The sequence below is a fragment of the Panthera onca genome, chromosome A1 (genome assembly GCF_046562875.1).
Source record: "Panthera onca isolate mPanOnc1 chromosome A1, mPanOnc1 haplotype 2, whole genome shotgun sequence".
Taxonomy (NCBI): domain Eukaryota; kingdom Metazoa; phylum Chordata; class Mammalia; order Carnivora; family Felidae; genus Panthera; species Panthera onca.
Window position 1 is genome coordinate 115,694,045 of NC_138339.1, and position 11,609 is coordinate 115,705,653.

At 48.5% G+C, this 11,609-nt stretch overlaps 1 protein-coding gene across 1 annotated transcript; it reads left to right on the forward strand.

The window, feature by feature from the left end:
• Positions 1-3,818: 3,818 nt before the first annotated feature.
• On the forward strand, positions 3,819-10,774 carry MCIDAS (multiciliate differentiation and DNA synthesis associated cell cycle protein). The gene is made up of 7 exons (XM_060635780.3): positions 3,819-4,034; positions 4,121-4,217; positions 4,396-4,487; positions 7,656-7,728; positions 8,295-8,518; positions 9,138-9,248; positions 9,497-10,774. The coding sequence occupies exons 1-7, from the start codon at positions 3,918-3,920 to the stop codon at positions 9,935-9,937; spliced, it is 1,155 nt and encodes a 384-aa protein (XP_060491763.1). The 5' UTR covers positions 3,819-3,917; the 3' UTR covers positions 9,938-10,774.
• Positions 10,775-11,609: the final 835 nt, after the last annotated feature.

The window sequence follows — 11,609 nt, forward strand, 5'->3', positions numbered from 1 at the left end:
AAAACCCCTTCTTCCTGAGGTAGGAGTGAGACAAGTTATCTATTCAGTGTCTTCCATTCAATAGAAACTATATAGGGGAAAAGCAAACAGCTCAAAGCAGATTTGGAGAAACTACCTTGTACGTGTTTTCACAAGCATCCTCCCCATCCTCTCCAGCACTAGGAGCACTTACTCTGAGCTCTTCAGATCCCTTCTCTGCCTCCAGGAACTTTCTCAGTGATAGGGAAGTGGTGATCCCCAAGCTGTTTGAGGAAAAGCTGGTCTGTGATGCTGAAAAGGAAAATCATATCATCTGATTCAAGTCCCAAAATATCTAGAGCCCTCAGTCGGGCTATTGAGGGTGGAGGTAGGGCCACTGGCTCTTCTACAAAAGAGTGACTTTGGGGAGAAGTTTTTACTCCATCACTCAGCCAACATTGATATGGGTGAGTTGGTGCCAGAATCATCTAGATTAGGAGTCACATATGCATGCTATTCCAGCTCTTTTTGCCACATTTTTGTGTACAATGGTTCTATTTTTATACTATGCTTTGGAACTCACTGATGAGAAATGAGTGTATTCAGCAAAATCTGGGATTGGTCTCCATGTGTAGAGATCTCCCCAAAATGCAATACTAAGAGCTCTCCTACTCCTCTTACAGATTGGGAAGTTGGAGAGGGATGGAGGATGGACTGGCTAGTGACTAGGCTACTCAGGAACCAGAAGAGCCAGGACTAGGTTGTGGGAGGCTAGAGGTGTAGCTGAAAAGCTTCCTTAAAACAACAGCAATAATATTAACTTACAAGCACTAGTTGCATGACATAAATGATCTCATCTTCATAGCACCTCTTTGAAGTCAGTGTTATGCTTTTCCTTTAACAAAAAAGATTGTATTTTTTTAAAGGAATCTCCACACCCAACGTGAGTCTCAATTTCATAAGCCCAGGATTAAGAGTTGCATGCTCCAACTGACTGAGCCAGCCAAGTGCTTTTCCTAAAGATCTGGGGTTCACTGATCTGGTGGATCCTGGTTCCAATCCTCAGGCACTCTGACCCTAAAGCCAGAGCTCCTCTCCATCAGTGATACCACACCAACTCTACCTGCCTAACCTCACCTCAACTGGGTCCCCACATCTATAGATGGGTCAAAAAAGTCTCTAAGTCTATTCTAATTCTATTGTAGAATCATCTCCATTAGTATAAGGGATGTCTTTATTAACCCAGATAATAGATGCAAATAAAAAGGATTATGCCACCTCAAAAGAAGATTTTCGCTAATATTAGTCCGTATAAGACACAAACAAGGTATGGTCAACTAACCTTCAACAAAGCAGGAAAGAATATCCAATGGAAAGAAAACAGTCTCTTCAATAAATGGTGTTGGGAAAACTAGACGGCAACATGCAGAAGAATGAAAGTGGACCACTGTCTTACACCATACACAAAAATAAATTCAAAATGGATGAAAGACCTAAATGTGAGACAGGAAATCGTCAAAATACTGGAGAAGGACATAAGCAGCGACCTCTTTGACCTCAGGAGGAACAATTTCTTACTAGATATGTCTCCCCTGAGGCAAGGGAAACAAAAGCAAAAATGAACAATTGGGACTTCATCAAGATAAAAAGCTTGCACAATGAAGGAAACAACAAAAATGAAAGGCAGCCTATGGGATGGGAGAAGATATTTGCAAATGACATATTGGATAAAGGGTTAGTATCTAAAATCTATAAAGAACTTATCAAACTCAACACCCAAAAAACAAATAATCCAGGGGCACCTGGGTGGCTCAGTATTTTGAGTGTCCGACTCTTGATTTTGGCTCTGGTCATGATCTCAGGGTCATGTGCCTTGGGTTCCACACTCAGCATGGAATCCGCTTGAGATTCTGTCTTTCCCTGCCCCTCTCCCTGGCTCATGCTCTCTCTCTAAAATAAAAACAAAACAAAAAAGACCCAAATAATCCAGTTAAGAAATGGGCAGAAGACACATATTCTTTGGATATCTTTCCAAAGAAGATATCCAGATGGCTAACAGATACATGAAAACATGCTCAACATCACTCATCATCAGGGAAATACAAATCAAAATCATGATGAGCTACCACCTCACACCTGTCTGGTCTAACAACAAGAAATAACAGGTGTTGACCAGGATGTGGAGAAAGGGGAACCCTCTTGCACTGTTGATGGGAATGCAAACTGCTACAGCCACTTTGCAGAACAGTATGGAGGCTCCTTAAAAAGTTAAAAATACAACTACCCTATGATCCAGCAACTGCACTACTAGGTAGTTACCCAAAGGATGCAAAAATACAGATTTGAAGGGGTGCATGCACCCAGATGTTTATAGCACCATTATCAACAATAGCTAAACTATGGAGAGAACCCAAATGCCTACCAAATGACGAATGGATAAAGAAGATGTGGGGTATGTGTACATATTGGAATGTGATTCAGCCATCAAAAAGAATGAAATTTTGCCATTTGCATTGAGGTGAATGGAGCTAAAGTTCATTATGCTAAACAAAATAAGTCAGTCAGAGAAAGACAATACCATATGATTTCACTCATGTGGAATTTAAGAAACAAAACAGATGAACATATGGGAGTGGAGAAAAAGAGAGGGAAACAAACCTTAAGAAACTTTTAAAGATAGAGAACAAACTGAGGGTTGAGGGAGGGAGGTGGGGGATGGGCTAGATGGACATTAAGGAGGGCATTTGTTATGATGAGCACTGAATGTTATATGTAAGTGATGAATCACTAAATTCTACTCCTGAAAACAATATTGCACTGTATGTCAACTAACTAGAATTTAAATAAAAATTTGAAAAGAAAAAAAAAAAGATACAAACAAGGTGCCCAATGGGAGGTTACAAAAATAATTTTAGATGATTGTTCAAATTGGATAGATATGAGTGGTCCTGACAGAGATCCCTCACCCAGGAATTTAGAGACGCCCCTTCCTGGGAGAGGCTTGGGGCTGGGAAAGGGCAGCCAAGACTTCCCAGAGCAAGCAATGTCAGCAGTACAGAGAACTTCCAAATGTGCGGTGGACAGGTGGACAGATAAGCCCTTGGGGGAGAAAGAGACTAGGGTTTTAGGGGATTTTGGATCGTCCAGTGTGCCATTTTCAGAAACGGGTGGAGAATTTGTAGATGTCGCTTTTCCTTTATTGACCCTCTTTTAAAGGCTGTACCCAGACGTCTCTGCCCCGGAAAGTGTGGGGCAAGGTATACAGAGTATCAAGCCCAGAGAAAACACGTGCAAGTCGGTAAATCAAGACCAGAAGTGCGCCCCCAGCCTTGGGGGAAGGGTCTTCTTTAATGTGGGGCAGTTCTGGGGAGTCCTGCCATCATTCTACACCCCCACCAAATCCTACAGGACGGTCTGGCTTTGGCGAGTGTCACTCTGCGTTTATTTCGTGCCTTATGGTTGGGGTGGGAAGAAAATGAAGTAAGAATCATTAACTTCTCCATCTCTGCTGCCCAAAAGCCGGAAGGCGGTGCCCAGTTAGGGACCAGTGGGGTTCCTCCGCCCTCATTCCCTCCCTTCCTCTGGCACAGCCGGGAGGCTGCGGCGCCAACGCTCACCAAAAGGGCGCTCGCGGGCCGGGGCCGCGCGCTCGCAGCTCCCAGGGGAATCCGCGTTGCCAGGTTAGGTTTAACGCCTCCGCCCGCGCGCAGATTGTCACGGGCCGAAGGCGCCACCTCTGGCGCTCAGGCGCGAGCTGCCCCTCCCGCTCGGCGAGTCTTCCCTCTCCACTCGGCCCTCCCTCCACACCTCTACAGCCACCCTTCGCCTCCAACCCGGCCACGCGCCTTCCCCTGCTGGCGCCAGGCGGAGCGCTGAGTTTGGGTCGCCAACCCAGCCCCTGTCGCCGCCTCCGAATAACCGGCACCTGGCTCCTGGGCCGAAGCGGCAGGGGAGACAGGATGCAGTCGTGCGGGGGCGCCGCGGCGGGACGCCGAGCCTTCGACAGCATCTGCCCCAACAGGATGTTGGAGCTGCGGGGCCGGCCTTTCAGCAAGCCCGGGAAGCTGGAGAAGAAGGTGGGGCTGCGGGCCGGTGCCGGGCAGGGTCCGTACGCTCCGGGTCCCCGGGGCTGATCCATGCTCACCGTTTCTGTGTCCGGTAGTTCGGCCCTCCGCGGAAGTTCTTGCCTGGTTGCAGCGGCGGCAGCCCAGTGTCGGTCTACGAAGATCGGCGGGACGCGGAGCTCTCTGCGCTGCCAGGTGAGCCCAGTGGCTCCCGCGCGATCCCTCGGGTTCCCCAAACCGGGTGGGTGGGGCACGCGTGGCTGGGAAGCGCTTTTCTTCCCGGGGCCCGGATGTCCTGGCGGGGATACCAGCGGCGAGACCTGGCCGGGAGGTTCAGGGTCCGCCGCGCGTGTCTCCGGTTCTACCCGCGCAGCGCTCACCACCATAGACCTGCAGGACCTCGCCGACTGCTCCTCGCTACTCGGGTCCGACGCGCCGCCTAGTGGTGACTTGGCTGCATTGCAGGTATCTCCCCTCACTCTGGAAGCCGAACAGCCCCGATTCCGACTCAGGAGTCAAGGGTTCGTTTTCCGCAAAGGCTCATCTCAAGTGGGGAGCGCAGGCACGTTTGGCTAGTGGGGGCAGACGTAGTGCTGGAATCTCAGCCCCAAGGACCGGAACTTCTTCCTGTCTCGTAGTCCGTGGCGACGGCCGTATTCTCAGAGCTGCTCTGACCAACCTGGAACAGAGGGGCTCACTTGGAGGACTACCCTCCTGGGAAGGGGTCTCCCGTTCTCCCCATCTTTTCCCTGGAGCTGTGACAAAGCAATGTGGAGATTGCGCACTGAGGAACCAGGCGAGTAGGTGGGAGCAAATTTAAGAGCTGGGTACCTGGTACCTGCCCTGTCAGTGCCCCCACATTCCCTTCTTGGCTATTCACTAACAGTTTTCATTCCCTGGGTATCTAAGGAGTGTGAAGATTGGAGGATAACTACTCGATCAAGACTGGAAAAGACGAAAAGAGTTTACATTTAGGGGAAGAGGGACCAAGTTCAAAGAACTCTGGAAGAAATCTGACAGAAAACGTTCCTCTTTGCAGAGATGGCCCTTCAGCAATTGGGCCCTTTATAAAAGGCATTTTCTCCCCCCGCAAAGGCTCGTATCACTTACCCTCATGGGGCAAAGACGTATTTTGACTTTTTTTTTTTCCTCGAAAACCTATTTTCTTCCTCCCATCCGACTTCTACCACTTGCCAGGGGTAGATGATGGAGCCTCCCAGCACTGGTGTCTGGGAAGCCAGAAGCTGGTTGGCTCATCAATGGGATAAGAAGTGCCCAGAAGGACAGGAGGTCTTAGCTACATGCAACGTACGGGAAAAGTGTCGGTTCCAGCTTCCCAGCAGCAGGCCCTTGGCACATGGGGTCCGTGGGGAAATGCCCAGCACTGAACATTTCAAAAGATATGACCACCTCCCAGAACCGAGGTTAGTGGTGGAACACAGCTTTCCAGGCTTCCCCTAAGTGCCTTTGGAATTGGGTTAGAGCCCAGATGGACTCAGGGTAGGTGACCACTGAGAGCAGATTGTTAAGGCAAGTGGTGAGAGTGGGCATTGCCCTGTAGATGCCATTTTATTTTTTCTTTTTATATCTGGATGCTCAAATAAGGAAAGACAAAACTTGATCATCTTTCAACTGACCCAGAGGCCCAATCACTCCCTTATTCTAACATGCCTATTTTGCAAGTAATGAAAACCAAGCAGGATCTTGTTGAATTTTTGCTTGAGTATTCACAACTTAAAATTTACATCATGTTGTGTATTAACCTCTTCCCCTGTCCCCCCGCTGCCATTGTAGTTTGGGAAAATGCCAGATTTGTATTTAATTGGGAAGGTAGGATTCAAAGTTTCAAGCACAGAGCTCCTACCAGATGAACCAAGAGGTCCAGAACTTTTCCTGGAGAAGACAGAGCTGGTACAGAAAGAAAGAGACCACTTAGAGGAAGATCCCCTGGGAAGACTCTGGGCAATGCACATTCAGGTCAAATTTCCTAGCCTCCTTCCTGCTGGGTAAGGTGAACAGAGAGAGGAAGCTCTCTAGAAGTATTTGATGTCCAGAATGAGCCAAGGACCTGGGAAAGCATGCAAGGAAGCATTTCCTGGGCTCCAGTTCTTGGGTTGGCCTCAAGTCTCCTCGTGGTAAGATCTTTAGCTGAATCTCTACTAAGAGGAGGACCTTTCCGCCCTTGGAAAATGAGTCTGGTTTCATTTGAGGCAGCTCCTTCAACCAGGACAGAATGTTTCAGGATTTGTCTGAGCCCTTTCTAAGCTACTTTGCCCCATATAGCCTCAGTTCCCAACTGGTGCTTGAGGCCTCCTGGATTGAAGTTTTCCTCCTTGAGGAAAGCTGATACTTGTACTTTCTTTGAGATGAGGGCCAGACTAGGTTCCTCTTCTCAGCAATATTTGAATAGTAAACAAAAGCTTTGGGGAGATGAGTATGATTAACCCAAAGGAATCAATCAATCGATAATAGTGGAATCAATAGAATAGATATTTCTTATGGGCATATTAGATACCTTCCCTCACACCATGTGCCTTGAGAATCTTCTTTCCTCTTCTCCAGTGCTGTGTTCATTGGAAGCCAGGCTCTCCTTAAAAAAGATGAAAGCTAGAGGCAGTGAGGCATAGAGGAAAAAAGACTGAACTAGTCACCATCATTCTCTCTGGTTACATTTCGGAGTTGGATGACTTGGGGCAATTCAATTTCTCTGAGCTCGAGATTCTTTATCAAAGGGGTTGGAGTCACTTCCTGGGCCCTGCCTGCTTCCTACATTGGCATGGAAATTAACATAGGGACTCTGTGTAAAAGAGTTTGTCAACTCTAAATGTCTACGAATTAAGGGAATAAGAATGTCCAGGGGCTGCCAGCCGCGCGCAGGCACCTTGCAGGAACCAGGTGTCAGGATGTTGGGGTGCATCACAGTGTAAAGGAAAAGTAAACTTCTTACTGAGAAACAAAAGAGCAATAGAGTCCACACTTGGGTGCTGAACAGAAACGGTTTCCATACCATTCCTGCCCCTTCTTCATAGCCTACCTTTCCCTCCCTTATGGGGAGAAGGTGGTTTAGCTGTGACCGAACCTTGGCGGGATATATAGCCTCAAGTTATTTCTTTGGAGACACTCCACGCTGTAGGGTCTTGGGAGGAAAGACGGAGCGTACGCACACCCACTCTCTTAGGGCACTAGCTCTGTGGCGGGTCGGAGGTAAGTTGAACTGAGGTGCAGAGAGAGCTGGAAGAACTCAACGGGCCAACACGGAGACAGCTGGTTGTCTGGTGGCGGGCCAATGAGGCGGCTCAGGGGCAGCGGGCTGCAGGAGGTGGGGACGGGGGCAAGACGATGCGCGCGGAAGGACCCATGCCTCAAACAGCCTGCACAGTTTCGGCGCCCTTCGGAACCCTCTGGAGCCGGGTCCCTGCTTCGAGTCACCCGCTCCCCACCGTGACAGTGCAAGCCTGCTGGATTCCAAGCCTGGAATGGGGCTTTGATTTGCAGGTATGAGGCTTGGCTGCGAACATACGAGAGGGCGTGCAGACCCGCTGCCAAGTCCGGGAGGACGACACTCGGTCTGGAACGAGTTTCAGACCTGCTGGAATTGACATTAACTAGTTTACACCTCCGTTTTTTTTCCAGAACCAGTCCCTGCAAACTGCTGCGGACTTTGATCTGCAGGATTTCAGAGACACAGTGGATGATCTCATTGCAGGCAAGTGCAGTCTCCTTGCAGTTAAATAAAGGAGGCAGAGGTGTTCCCCCACTCCGAAAATCAAACTAGTTCAGATTTCGGTTTCGTGGCGGCGAAGGCGGTAAACCCAGCACCTGTCGACGTCGTCAGTAACTCCTCAATGGGTCAGGCCCTTGCGTATTTATGAGACTCCACCCTTTCTCACTGAGAAGATGAATCGCTGCATCTCTAGAGCTTTCTCAGCTTGTCGGTTTGAGATCTGGGAGAGGGAGCCCTACGCTGTGATGTGGTCAGGGAGAGGCTGGGTGACAAGAGTGTACAGAACAGCGGACCGGTGTGACTTCGGACAGGTTTGTCTTGGCCACGGTGGCGATTCTATTCAGATCAGCTCAACAGGCATATATTGAGTGCCTGCTGTGTATGAGGAAGATATTAGAAAGGGCCTGGGAATCGTAGGGATTGCAGAGTGAGGGGTACTTTACTTAACAAGATCTTCCCACAAATCCTACATCCGGAGTGGCGTCTTGTCCCTGTAGCTAGCTGGGCACGCGTCTGAGGCTGCAAACCTAGCTCCCACTCTTCCTCAGACTCATCCTCTTTGATGTCGCCTCCTCTGACCGGCGGAGACTTTCCCTTCACTCCTGGCAACGTATTGCCATTTGGGCCCTGTCTCTCTCCGCCGCTGGACCCAAGGGCACTGCAGTCACCGCCGCTGCCCCCTCCAGACGTGCCCCGGCCGGAGCAGTACTGGAAGGAAGTGGCCGACCAGAACCAGAGGGCATTGGGGGACGCGCTCGTTGAGAATAACCAAGTAGGGACACTGGGCTGGCTTCCAGGAATCCTGGGGTGGGGACTGGGTATGGAGCTCCGGGCGGAAGTGGGGGTGGCAGGAGCTGGCAGGTGTCCCTCCGTGAGGCAAAACCAGTGGATGGGCGGGGCGAGGGCTTCACAGAACTGCGATTGCTCCAGGGCCTCTCCTGTTGCCAACCGCAGTAAGTGGGAATAATCCTGCCAGACACCAGTATTTAGTGCAGCATTCCTATATGCCTGATATTGTGCTTATCCATTTACTTTCTCTTCTCATTTAATACTTACAATCACTGAACAAGATAGTAGTCCCATTTCTCAGATGAGGAACCTGAGGTATAGGAAGATTGAACTTCTGAGGCAGAACCTGGATCTGCTTGTTGCCCAAGTTCGTCCTCTTCACCACCACAGTACACGGAGGATCAAGATACATTTTGTCCAAGTGCTTTGTAAAACAAACAAAAGTCAAATAAACAAAAGCGATTATTATTCTCACCAGTGTAAATGCCCTTCGGCCCCCAGTTCCAGATTAGATGTTAGACCCCTGGTATAATTCATGCAGAGTATACAGATGAGACCGACCACAGTGGCCTACCTTTTAATGTTTGGGTCTCCTCTTGCAGCTGCACGTGACGCTGACCCAGAAGCAGGAGGAGATCGCCTCGCTCAAAGAGCGGAACGTGCAACTGAAGGAACTTGCCAGCCGGACCCGGCACCTGGCCTCGGTGCTGGATGTAAGTGGGGCGCGGGAGTGTGGGTCATTGCAGGACGTCGGAAATGTTCCTGTGCACCCCTCCCCCAGTCCCCAGAATTGGGACCCAGAGAGAGTTGGGAGACAGGTGGAGGCTGCTGGGAGCTTGCTGAGCCACTGGCAGCTTGCATCGGAGTCCGCGGAGTTCGAAAGGGACCCAGGTCTTCTTTGCGCACCCCGCACCAAGAGAGTCCGGCTTGCCCCAGCTTGGCGCCCCTCCATCTTTTGTAGAAGCTGATGATCACGCAGTCCCGGGATTGCGGGTCGACAGCCGAACCCTTCCTGCTCAAGGCGACAGCCAAAAGGAGCCTGGAGGAGTTGTTCAGTGCTGCGGGGCAGGATTGCGCGGAAGTGGACGCCATCCTGAGGGAGATTTCCGAGCGCTGCGATGAAGCGCTGCAGAGCCGCGACCCCAAGCGGCTCCGGCTACAGCCGGAGCCCGCGAGTAGGGATGACATGCCAGGGAACCTCCACGGCACCTTCCGGGGGCTGCGCACAGAGTGCAGCCGGAGCGCGCTAAACCTGAGCCGCAGTGAGCTAGAAGAGGGTGGCTCCTTCAGCACCCCCATCCGCAGCCATAGCACCATCCGCACCCTCGCTTTCCCCCAGGGCAATGCCTTCACCATTCGGACCGCCAACGGGGGATACAAATTCCGCTGGGTCCCCAGTTGAGCTGGGATGATGTTCCCCCAAACACTGCCCTGTATCCGGACTGAAGCGCCTGGAGGCTAATTGGGAGGCTAATTGGGAACTGTTTCGCGAAACTGGCTTCAGAAGGACTCCCTCTGCTGGGCGAATGCCACCCTGAAACTTTTTTTTTCAGACACCAAAACGTCTCGATAATGATGTCCTGCACAGTCCTGGTATAAAATACTGTATATTCCCTTCCCTTCCACAGTGTGTGCTGTATGTGTGCGTGTAAACACACATATAAATCTCAATTTTAAAAGTATTTATTTTAGTAGCTTTGAATTATGTACTTCTAGAGTGGAAAGGACTTAGAAATCACTTAGCTATTTTATATTTATATAATGCCCTAGTTTTATAAGAAGGGAAAGGAGCCTGTAAGAGATTAAGTAATTTTCTATAATAAGAAGCATTATTGGGAACTTCCAGGTTTTCTCACTAGTCGTTTAAAGATTGTAGGTCCAATGCATAGGGGCACTTGTACCCCAATGTTTATAGCAGCACTTTCAACAATAGCCAAATTATGGAAAGAGCTTAAATATCCATCAACTGAGGAATGGATAAAGATGTGGTTTATACATACAATGGAATTCTACTTGGCAATGAGAAAGGATGAAATCTGGCCATTTGTAGCAATGTGGATGGAACTGGAGAGTTTTATGCTAAGTGAAATAAGTCAGGCAGAGAAAGACAGATACCATATGTTTTCACTCATATGTGGATCCTGAGAAACTTAACAGAAGACCATGGGGGAGGGGAAGAGGAAAAAAAAGTTACAGAGAGGGAAGGAGGCAAACCATAAGAGCTTCTTAAAAACTGAGAACAAACTGAAGGTTGATGCGGGGGGCGGGGGGGGCGGGGAGAGGGGAAAGTGGGTGATGGGCATTGAGGAGGGCACCTGTTGGGATAAGCACAGGGTGTTGTATGGAAACCAATTTGACAATAAATTATATATTAAAAAATTAATAAAGATTGTAGGTCCAGAAGCCAGGCTTCTGGGTGATTGTTTAATTACATCACTCAACTTCCCCTGGTCCTAGAAGGACCCTTAATTTTCTTACTATTGAAAACTTTTATCCTGGCTGGAAGAATAAAAAATTAGGAGAGACAGCTAAAACACTTGCCTTAGGGCGATAAAGTAGAGGCAATGAGCTACCTACAAAATAGGTGCTAAACACATTTGTTTGTAATGATCATTCATATAATTTTGTAAGATTTATGGTTTATTTTATATTAATTATAATTTTATATGTCTGAACAGAATAATCACACAAAAAGCAAACCTTGTTGATAAAAACATAAGCGATTTTAAGAAAACGGCATATTTCATGTGAAAAAGTATATATATTTGTGTGTGTATGTATATATATAATATGTATATATATGTATGTATATATATGTATATATATAATATGTATATTTGTGTGTGTGCGCACATGCACACATACGCACCAGAAACCAGTTGGGAAATCTTGGTAAAAACAAAACTATCTATTTGAATTCCATAGATAAAACTGAGGTGCACATTCATGTCTTACATTTCTAAGGTTGATCTTCTAAGAAAAACTTACATGTTACATAGTGCCTTCACTTTGACTTTTTTTCTATTTCCTTTTGTGTGGGGTTCCTTTTTCCACTGGGTTGTGAAATTATGTGA